Source organism: Octodon degus, unplaced genomic scaffold (genome assembly GCF_000260255.1).
Source record: "Octodon degus isolate 3935 unplaced genomic scaffold, OctDeg1.0 scaffold00153, whole genome shotgun sequence".
NCBI classification, from domain to species: domain Eukaryota; kingdom Metazoa; phylum Chordata; class Mammalia; order Rodentia; family Octodontidae; genus Octodon; species Octodon degus.
This window is the reverse complement of record NW_004524729.1, coordinates 3,394,915-3,406,007: the sequence shown is the minus strand read 5'-3', so window position 1 is coordinate 3,406,007 and position 11,093 is coordinate 3,394,915. Positions and strand designations below refer to the sequence as shown.

The following is an 11,093-nucleotide window of genomic DNA, read 5'->3' as shown; positions in this document are numbered from 1 at the left end:
CAGCCTGGGGCCATGGGCACAGGAGAACAGCGCTCCGTGGCCGCCTCACACGGGTGCGCAGCCTGGGGCCATGGGCACAGGAGAACAGCGTTCTGAGGCCGAGGCCGGGTGCCTCCCTGAGCCCTCACCAGCCCTCTCCCCAGCCCCAGAGCGGCTTACCATCAATGCGGCTCACCAGCTCCTCCAACATCTTCACTTTCATCTGAATCCCAGGCTGGGCAAAGGTGTAGTTGTCCTAAGGAAAAAATAATAATGTGTATCACATGCATCCAAAGTCAAGCATGTTTTCCACACAGGAATAAGGTGACTGAAATAACTTCATGACAGTAAGTTTCACAATCGTGCAACCTGGCGCCCCGCAAGACTGTGTTCTGAGAATGGGATACAGGGTCGAGACAGACTGACCGCCACGCTGCCACCAAATCCGCGGCACTCGGGAAGGAAAGCCCACACTTCTGATGTCAGCTGGAGCAGCAGCACGCACTGAGGGGAGCACTTAGGGCTTCGGGTCTACATGTTAATGTACGACATTTACATTTAAATTGAACAAACAGGAGCAGAACTGCCTGCTGAAAGAACCACCTTGAAGGCCACAGGGACAGTGGGCTCACCATGTGAAAATCAAGTGCCAACCACAGGGCTGACAACACTGCCTGAGAAAAGCTCAAGTGTGCATGTGACTACTCTCAGCCAAGTGAGTTAGGCTGGGACAGGAAATGTGGGGCGTGGGCTCAAAGCAGGCAGGCAGAGCCTCTGCTCTGTCACCTACAGGTGGCGTGTCCCTGGCAAGGTGAGGAATCTCTCTGCGCTCCCTGTTCATCGTTTAAAAGACGAGATTAGCAGCCCTGCCTGCAGGGGCAGCTCCACAGCTGCTAGGAAGCTTGAGAGGTGCTACATGGGAGGGGACCCAAGAGACCAACACTCAGGAGAGAGCCCTGACAGGACTGCTGGCACCACCAAGCTGCACTCAGGAGCAGCTGGGGCAGCCTGCGGCGGGGAGGAGCTCGGGGCTAATTCCAGAACAGGGTCCTCAGACTCAGGAGGCTCAGCAGAGAAGGCCTTACCTGCTTATCCCGGGGCACTGCCCCCACAGGGTCCTTAAACTCGAGGAGCAGGAGGAGGGCAGTGGCAAGGACTCTGAGAGCCCTGAGCCTGGGAGCAGACTCACCCCCAAAGCTGGAAAGACAGACAGGAACACACAGCTCCCCACAGGATGAAGACAGCCTGCAGACACCCTGACCTCAGCCCCAAGAGACCTGTTCCTGACCTCTAGAACAGAGACGATAAATCTATGTTCTTCTAACTACCAAGTCTACGGTAATTTCATATGGCTGCAATAAAAACTCATATAGAAGGTTTAGAGGACGTACTTTATTGCAGCTACTACAACCCACTGAGAGATAAAAAGAAGAGGACCGGGAGCTGCAAAATGACAGGCTTGAACCCAGGTTTCTGGCGAAGTCCAGGCCTAGTGCTGTGGCCCTAGGGAGCAAAAAGCCCCTGGCCAGTTCAGCACTGCTGCAGTGTGGCTCTCAGCTAGTGACACGACAGGAGGCCACACGAGCCTTGGCCAGGGTAAGCCAGGCCCTGGGCTCCATGAAGCCACAGGCACCATGGCCTTGCTGGGGGTGCTAGGCACAAGCAGATGCAGCCTTCCAGGCAGGCCGGGCCCACCTGGGTGAGCGCTGTCACATCACACGGCCACTGTGGTCTTCCAGATGGGGCGGCCCTGCCACCTACACACCCCAGGCACCAGCTGTCTGCTGGCTCCACACAGCTGTGGGCAGGACTGCACAGGCACACAGGAGCAGCTGCCCACCTTCCACCGCAGTCAGAACCCAGATCAGAAGCAGCGGGACTGAGCCAGACCCAAGGCTCTGCATCCAAGAGTTCAGAAGTACAAAGCACCTGGAGATGGGCGATCTGCAGGAGACTCTAGGGGTGCCCACCACGCAGACACCCCTTCAGAAACACATCCTCAGCTTTAATGGAAGAACAGTGGCACCAGTACAGAGGGATCAGCCCTCAGGAGGCCCGGGTCTGAGGAGAGAGAGCTCCAGCTCCCCAGCTCCTGATCTAGGTAGGAGGGGACTCTTCCAGAAGGGCGCCCTCCTGGAGGCAGAGCTGGCGCTGAAGACAGCGTCTTCCAAGGCCCACGTCAAGTGTGGAGAGTAAGCGGAGCAGGGCATCTGACAGTCAGTGCCCTTGCTTCCTCTCTCACGCAGACGCGAACGCACACACATACACACACGTACCACGTACACACACACTCTGCGCACGCAATTCCTAACAAAGGTGAGAGAAGCAGCCACTGCAGCACAGCACTGAAAATGCCTGCGAGGTGTACGGCTACCTTTCCCCAGACATGGAAAATAAGCAGCGTGGCACCCATCCTCCGCTGAGAGCTCTCCCCGGCGGATTTCCAACGACAGGCTCTGGGTCCCAAACTGACATCTCTGCGAGGGAAAGAAAGCAAGCAGAGCTGCGCCTGCCGACCTCTCTCAGAGGGATGCCAGGCCCTGCAGACAGGAAGGACAGCCTCTGGGAGCAGGCTCTCACCAGGAGCACTGCCCAGGGGCCTGGACGTGGCTGTCTTCAAGCTCTGCTGAGTTCTCTGCTAAGCTCCACGTCTTCCCAAAGGTTGAACTCTCAGAAGTGAGGGCTGGCAGAGGCCTGGCACCCAAGGTGCTCGGCCCCTGGGCCCTGAAGGGCTCATGCTCGTCCCAGTGGGGCCCAGGGCAGCTGGCAGAGATGGTGGCAGTGGCAATCAAGGCAAAAGTGTGAGCCTTGCTGATCTGGACTTCAGCAGCATAACAAATCTGATTCTGGACTTCTGGTTCCTTCGCATGGCACCGCGCCTGGACCTGAACTTGGAAGGGCTAGCCCGTAAGGCTCGTTTCCCCAGGCGGATGTGACGGAAGGAGGCTCAGATGCAGACCTGCGGCCCTCTGCACTGCTGCATGCTTTCAGCCTGCCACTCAGCCGGCGCAGGGATTTCTGACAAGCCAGGCCGAGCGGTACAACTGGATAGAACTGAGGGTGAGAGACAAACCAGAGTGGTTTGCAGCCTCCAGTAGAGAAAGATCTTGCAGATGAGTCAGTTAATGTTCTGTTCTGCCTTTCAGTGCCTCCAGAGCACAGTCCAATAGCCCACACTCCCTAGGAGTCCTGGAACCACCCTACAGCAGCAGGGCCTCCAGGGGCCTGGCCTGAAGCACCGTGTGTCCTCCCCTGACCCAGGGACCCGACGGCTGTGCAAACAGGCTGAAGGGGCTCTCCCTAGACCTGGGCCTTCTCCCAAGTGGAGGGAGCTCAGTGGGTGCCTTGTGGTATCCCCCAAAACACACACCTAACAGCCACTATGACTCCTAAGCCGGGAGACAGACAGCAGGTGGGCTCGACTCACCTACCTCCATGCACAGCTTGGAGTTGGCACTGCCCAAGGCTCTGTCACACAGGAGGGTGGCCTGCCAGGCACAGCACTGGCTAGGCTGGGGCAGAGAAGCCTGCACAACCCTGGGAGTCAGTCAACCGGTTTATTTGGCTCCACGACTATGATAGGATTTCAAGCCTCTCATTTAGCAGAAATAAAAGTTATTCTTTGGCCTCCATCTGCCACTCTTCTGTTTTATTTCTCAATTTGCTCAAAAGCCAGGGAGGGAAGATCAGTTCCCAGAGATCCAAACAATGAGGAAAGAACAACCTTCAAAGTCTGCTTTAAAACACAGGGGGATGAAAAATATCCATATTTTGGCTGGTCAAATAGCTCAGCCGATCAAAGCGCCTACAAGCAGTCACAGGGGCTGGGGGTCTGATCCCCAGGCCTGTCCTGCCAGCCCCGCCCCTGGGGTGTGCTGAGACAGCAACTAAGACTGGGCGTGGTGGCACATGCCTATAATCCCAGCTCTTGGGAGGCTGTAAACAGGCGGATCACTATGAGTCCAATCTAGTAGTGAGACTCTGAACACCCTGTAGACCCTTCCCTAAAATACAAAAAAAAAGAAAGAAAAGAAAAGAAAAATATCCGAATTTGAAAAGACCTGCCAAGGCCAGTATGATCCTAGCCACAGCTAGGGTAGGAAGACCAGCCTTCAGGCCGCACCAACCCAGGAGACACAGAACTGCAAGGGCAGGCCCATCACAGCAGAGGCCACGGCAGAGGCCACGGCAGAGGCACTGTGCCCAGGCCCAGTGCAGTCCATAAGCAGTGCAAAGCCCTGCTAGCAGCTAGGACACCTCAGACAGCAATCATGGGACACAACACGGGAGCCGAGGACTCCCATAGGGAAGAGGTATGCTATGGTTTGTGTCTAGTTGTTCCCCCAAGCCTCGTGCAGTTATGGGGTGGACATCTAGAGTTGGTGAGCGATTCCTGACCCAGTGCTGGGATTATGGTGTGAGTGCCGCACCCGCCCTGGAGCAGACGCCTGAAGGCAATACAAGGAGAGGCGAGGCGTGTCCATGACCATGCTGACAGTACCCCCCCCCATTTGCTCTGGCCGCTCTGCCATTTTCCACCACCATGAGCTGCTGCCCTCTCACGTGCCACTCTGCCTCAGAGCCAGCTGAGTATGGACTGAAACTTCCACTGTGAGCTGAATAAACCTTTCCTCCCTTAATTTCGGATGTCGGGTACTTTGTTCAAGCAATGAGAACAAGGAAGAGAAGAGGAGGGGAGCCCTGCAGCCCACGAGCCTCTGTAACTCCTCCAACTGGCCATGGCCCCTCCCCACATGCCTGCACTCAGACAGCAAGCACTGCACACGAGCCGGGCAGCAAAACAGGCACCAAGGGGCAGGAATGCTGTGCACTGACAGGAGTACTCATTATAAAACACGACTATTATCCCCTCCTAAAAGTAGGCGTGCATATACTTTCTAATAGAGACTTTCATTTTTGGTCCTAAGAAAAGAATGCAATTCACAAAGTGCTCCATACAGGGAGAGGGAGTCTGCAGAAGTCCGCGGCCAGGGGAAGCCTTGTGCAAGGCAGGTGAGCTTGCCGAAACCTGTGAAGAACCCCCTGCCCGGCTCCCCAGCATGGCCCGACACGCCTCCTGCACCCACTCAGAACAGGGCTGTGAGAGAGCATCTTGAGAAGGGCGGGGCCGACACCCCAGGGTACCAGCTAGCAGGGCCCCTTCCCACCGACCTGACTGAGACAGGAAGGCTTCTTCCCTGTTTAGAAACCACACCTGCCTCATGCCCCAGGCCAGGAACTGCCTCTGACACAGCTCAGAAACCCTTCTTGCCAACAATGTCCGAGGCTTCTAGTTGCTTCAGCCCTTACACGGCCGAGCAGCCCACAGCCTGGTTGCAGCGTCCTGTGTGGGCTTTGACCATGCAAGGACAGAGTTGTGGCAGCTTCTACCACACTGAACACGACTTCCACTTGGGGACACAGTGATCTAATGCTTGTGACCACCCACCTCCGGTAAAGCAGCCCCACATCTGACCATTGCTCTGTTCACCCCGCTCCTACTGAAGGCACCCTCCATGCCAAAGAACTGATCCTGAGCGGGACTGCCACGCAGAAAGCTAGGAGCAGCAGCCTCAGAGGCCCCCTACAAGGCCAGAGAGCCCCTGGCCCAAGGAGGGGCTCCCCACTCCTGAGTGAGCATGGCTCAGGCCGCCCAACAGGCACCTGGCGTGCCCTGAGCACAGTGTGCAGCCTGCCAGGCAGGGCACTGAGTGTCTCCCAGGCTTCCCAGGCCCTGTCCCAGCCCCCACTGGAGGAATCCCTGGGGTGCGATGCAGGGCTGCACTGGGCTGCCCTGGCCCCGGCCCCCACGCTCCTCTCCCACCATCCATTCTGCTTTGCATCCTGCTGAGCACTGAATCATGACTGTGAGTGCAACTCCAAGCCAAAGCCTATAGCCACCAAACCCAAGGCGGAGCTCCAGGCCTCCTGACACAAAGGGAGGGAAGTAAGACAGGGCCCCTGTGAACGCGGGCAGGAGCCAGGAGCAGAGCACACTCTGTGGCCTTTGTCATGCAGAGGTGGGGCGGGGTGGGGTGCACTGGCCTGGACCAGTGTGAGGCTAATGGCAGAGCTGAGCGAGGACAGCGGAGCCACCCAGGAGGGAAGGAGGGTGTGGGGCACAGCAGGGCCCTGCAGCCCAGGGGCAGCTCCTGCTCCCGGAAAGGGGGGTGGCGGGCAGCAGAGGGCTAAGGCAGAAGACATCAGGCCAAGGCTCCAGGCCGTGCAGGTTGAGACCCATGCCAGCCACCCAGTGAGGGAGCAGAGGGGCACTACTCCAAGGTTTGCATTCAAAAAGACGCCTGCAGCTGCTCAGAGGAGAAATCACAGAATGTGACCAAAGGGGACAAAGGACATCAGTTAGGACACAACTGCCATAATCTAGCCAAAATACTGCCAAGTGCTTCCCATGAAGATGCAGCCAACCCAAACGGTCCAAGCTGCTTCCTTCTGACCTATACTGGTTAGGTTTTTGAACTTGAACATAGAATTTTATATTTACTCCTATTAGTGTGCTCATTTGATGGTTCTCGGCTGGCACTCCATGCAGCTGGACTCATTCTGAATCCTGATTATGTCATCTATCACATTAGCTGTCCCTCCAAGCTGAGAAGCACTGGCTATACCCATACCCTCGATGTCTTCATTACAGTCTCTGAGAAGAGGAGGGAAGGACAAGGCCAAGGACAGGCCCTGTGGCACGCCTCTCAGAGACCATGGAGCAGAGCGTGTCGTAAAAGTATACGGAGCTGTGTTTAACTCCTCGCTTTCCACCTACTGGCTGTATCTCTCTGATCTCTTGTTTTCTATATGCAGAGCAGAGCAGAGCAGAGCGGCTCCCCTCAGGGCTCCAGGGTATTACCCAAGTGAGTGTATCTAGAAGGACCTGTACAGCACCACCTCAAGTATGACCCAAACCCCCTGACCCCAACACCCTGTGCCCAGGGTCCACAGCGAGCGCTGGCTGGGGACAGAGTTAAAATTACAGGCTGCCACCGGCCACAGGGCAACCAGCACCTTCCACTGTAAGCCACTACAGAGACGCAGAGAAATGCCAAGCACTTGTTCTCAGGCAGGTCCCCCTATTCAGCAGCGCCAGGTGGTGAATGGGACTTGAGGTGGCGTCTAGGATAAGATAAAGATGCGCAGCAGAAGAAGTGGAAGGAGCAGTGAGAAGCTCAGAGACGGCCAATAAACCAAAGCGCAAGTGAGCAGACAGAGAGGCCAGCTGTGCGGGCTGCCCGCCGTGCCATTCCCCCTCGGTGACCTTCCAGGCAAAGCAAAGCCATGGCCACAGCCAAGTACCCTCGGCTACCGGGGCTTAGGTGGGGGAAGGGTGAACGGGGCACACAGGGGAGTTCAGTGCCATGAAACTGCTGTGTGTGACGGACGCTGTAATGGTGGGCCCACGTCATTAGACATTTGTCACAATGCACAGAATGAACACCAGAGTGACCCTAATTAAATTACGGTTTGAGTCAGTAACAATGCCTGGCAGTGGCTTATCCATCACAACAAGTGTGCGCCCCTCCGTGAGTCACCCCAAGGGGAGAGGCAGGGTGGGGAGGGAGGGGAGGAGGAGGAGGAGCAACGGGAACTCTTCAACCTTTGCGCACCTTTTCTACACGCTGAAACTGCTCTAAAAGCAAGAGGCTGAATTTTTTAAGAATACTTAATTCATCCAAAAGAAGGCAGAAAAAAACAGAAGAAATAAAACACACGAACAATAGAAAATAAACAGCAAAGTGGCAGCCTAAACCACAACCACGAAAAGAATTACACTAGACACAAGGTACGAACAGAGCTGAGCTAAATACACACCAAGAGGTAAGGAAGTGAGGGCTGAGCACAGGCCACCTCCCAGAAAGGCACGCAGAGCCAGGTCCAAGAGCTGAATGGGGAAGGGTGCCCGACCCGGGAGGACGGGGGGCTGGACGCCAGGTCGGCACCATCAGCGGCCTTGGGAAGCGCGCCACGGCCATCAGTGATGAGCACACGGGCCTGCAGGCCAGCGCAATGGCCCATCCTACATGCCCACTGGCCAAGGCTCAGATTCTGGGACACAAACCCAGCTAAAAGGGGAAACACATGGACTACTGTATGGGAAAATTTCAGAAGCCTCGCTGTATGGCTGAGAGCAAAAGCAGACTGAAAACTCAGTATGGTGTAGAGAAGAGCAGACAGAAGCTTCCCCCACGGCCGACACACTTCCCCTCGGAGGGCCCCAGAGACGCTCACCAGGCGAGAGAGGCCACCTGAAGCACAACAAGGCGCTCGGCTTCATTAGCTATACGAGGCACGGAGACCGCGCGACCTTCAGTTCCTACTGCTTTTTGAAGAACAGTAAAATATACCACAAATAGCAACAGCAAAACATCAAGGAACTGTACAATCTGTTTAAAATGCTCAATTTTTTTAAATACAAAACTGACAAGAGAAGAAACAGAAAATCTGGATAGCCCTAACCTGGGTTAAAGATGAATTAATATTTTCTCACCAAAAAAATTCCAGGCTAAAGGACCTGAGTTCAATCCCCGGTTCTGAAAAAGAAAAGAAAAGAAAAGAAAAGAAAAGAAAAGAAAAGAAAAGAAAAGAAAAGAACAAACATTCCAGGCTAAAATGTCTGCACCATTGAATTCTACCTACCATTTAAGGAATAAACAGTACAACCTCAAATAAACTCTTTCAGACTTTATAGGAGCATTTTATAAAGCCACCATCTCTAATACCAAAACAAAAAAAAGACAAAAGAAAAAAATAAAACTAAAGACCAATATTCCTCCTGAACAGAGATGTGAAAATCATTAAAAATATATTATCAGACATAATTCAGAAATATATAAAATGGTTATAATTCATGACAAAAATGACAAAGTGCAGCTTATCTCTGAACAAGGTAGGGCTTATCACAGGAATGCAGGTTTTTGGTTTAACATTCAAAATTAATCATTGTCCTTCACATAATTAACAAAAATAAGAAAAAAATCATATCATCATCTCAATAGGCGGGGGAAGAAAGCATTTACCAAAATAAGGACTCAAATTCTGCTTAATGTTGGGAAGCTGCATCTGTCCTTCTGTTCTTCCTCCACCAAGTCTTAAGAACTCCAGCCTGGTCCCCTACTTATATTATACACCAAGTATGCCTCAAATGTAAAACACCATCGTACTACTAAATATACAGGCTCCTCCTCCTTCCGCCTTGCACTACGAGCAACCACGCCTAATATGGGGCCTAGGAAGGCCAATGGCCAACACCACTGACAGCATCTGTCCTCAGAATCGCACGATGCGCTTGTGGACCTTGGTGAGGCAAGATGGCAGGGTAAAAGCCAGTGCACTGGGAGGAAGGAACGTACCTCCTCACTGGCAGGGGCAACTCTGCAGTGCTGTCAACCCCTTCGGTGTCCAGAAGAAGCTCCTAGAATGAGTGAGGAGCAGCATGTGGTGTATTAGGTGACCATCAGTAGCCGCACCCAAGGTCCACTGTGCCACAGGCTCAGAGGTAGAGTCCACTGCCCTCCCGGGGAGTCTGGCTGGTATCCAGACGGTTCCACGCAGTGAGGACCCAGCAGTGAGTCCCAATCTCCTGGCCAGAGTCCAGGCACGCTGGGAGAAAGAGACAAGAACTGGGAGGAAACAGGGTTCCGGGTGACCAAGGTTCTCTGGGTAGAGGCCCAGCATCTCCAGGTGCCACCAATTTATTAGCCCATGAGGGGGAGGGCATGATGCTGTCCTGGAAGAGCAGGAAGCAGTGGTTGAAGGGGGAGTCTGACACTGTGAAGGAAAGGAATGGAGCCTCACCCTGACACCTGCGGCTGGTGTCCCTGCACAGTCCTCAGTTTGTCATCCTGCTCCATCAGGGTCAACGCCTGGTAGACCAAGAGGAAGTGGGATTTCCACATTCCAAAACCAGCCCACAAGGCAAGGCAAGGAGGGCCTGCGACAGATTCTTTGTCAGTTTGTAATTCGTGGTCCCCTCCAGGTAGGGTATAACTGCTTCAATCAGAGTGCGCAGCAACAGTGCCTCTGGCCTCTGTGGGAGCCACTAGGTGACCTCTGAAGCCCAGGCGTGAGCAACACAACTGGCCCTTGTGTGCCAGAAGCTCAATGGGACCCTCGAGGAGCCTGACTGTGCTCAGCTACCAAGCTGTGAGGACTCCGCGTATGGACAGGTGGCGCATCCAGCTGCCATCTAAAGTCTGTCACCAAAACCAGCCACCAGACTGACAATGGAAGGACTCAGGCAAATCCAGCCCCACACCCACAGTGGCAGCCTCCAGGTCTTCCTGCCTGAGGCTCCAGATACCAAGGTACATGCAAAACGAGCCACATTCTGACCTATACAATCTACGGGGGGAAACTTTAACTCAAGAAATTTTGGAGTGACAACTTGACATGCAACAATAGTAGCTGGAAATCTATGGTGATTTCCAAAATCCAAGTGTTTTTGTGTATAGCAATAGGAAAGAGAAAACAAACCTATACCTTATAAACTAGTATTAAACTCCCAGAATAGTAAGAACAACTTTAACAAAATATGAACACAATCCATACACTGAAAGCTATAAAAATGTTTGTGAGGATAAAGTAAAGAACCAAAAGGGAAAGACACATGCCACTAACGAAATACAAGACTTAATGCTGTCAATACTGTTGATTTTAGGTAACCTGACAACAGACTCAACAGCATTCCACTAAAAATTCCAGCACGCTTTATTTTTATTTTTATTCTCTGATAGTCGAACAATGACAGCCTAACAAAAAAAACTTTATATGAAAATGCAAAGGACTAAAACATTTCAAGGAAATTTTTATAAAGGATAAAGTTGGGGGGCCAACGAGATAGCTCAGCCGCATAAGCGCCTGGGTTACAAGCACAAGGTCGAGTTCAATTCCTGGTACCGCAGAGGGAAAGACAAAAAAAGAGAGAGAAAGAATGAAGTTAGAAAATTTACCTTACTGTGCTCCAAGAAGCACAACAGTAATTAAGATAGGATGAATTAGCAGAAAAATCGAGTGGTAGCCCAACAAGACAAAATAGAGATCCAGTCCTAGCCCAGGCCCGGTGAGTGTGGGAGAGCTTATGGCTACCCTGGGCCGGCAGGACCTAC

The 11,093-nt window shown here is 53.3% G+C and overlaps 1 protein-coding gene across 1 annotated transcript in view; it reads right to left on the bottom strand.

Moving 5' to 3' along the window:
- The window catches only part of Tbc1d22a (TBC1 domain family member 22A), a 343,764-nt gene that overhangs the window by 146,370 nt on the left and 186,301 nt on the right, over positions 1 to 11,093 (bottom strand). Inside the window, exon 13 of the mRNA XM_023702532.1 lies at positions 160 to 235. Within this exon, the coding sequence (XP_023558300.1) occupies positions 160 to 235 (76 nt within the window). The remainder of the gene's footprint in view (positions 1 to 159; positions 236 to 11,093) is intronic.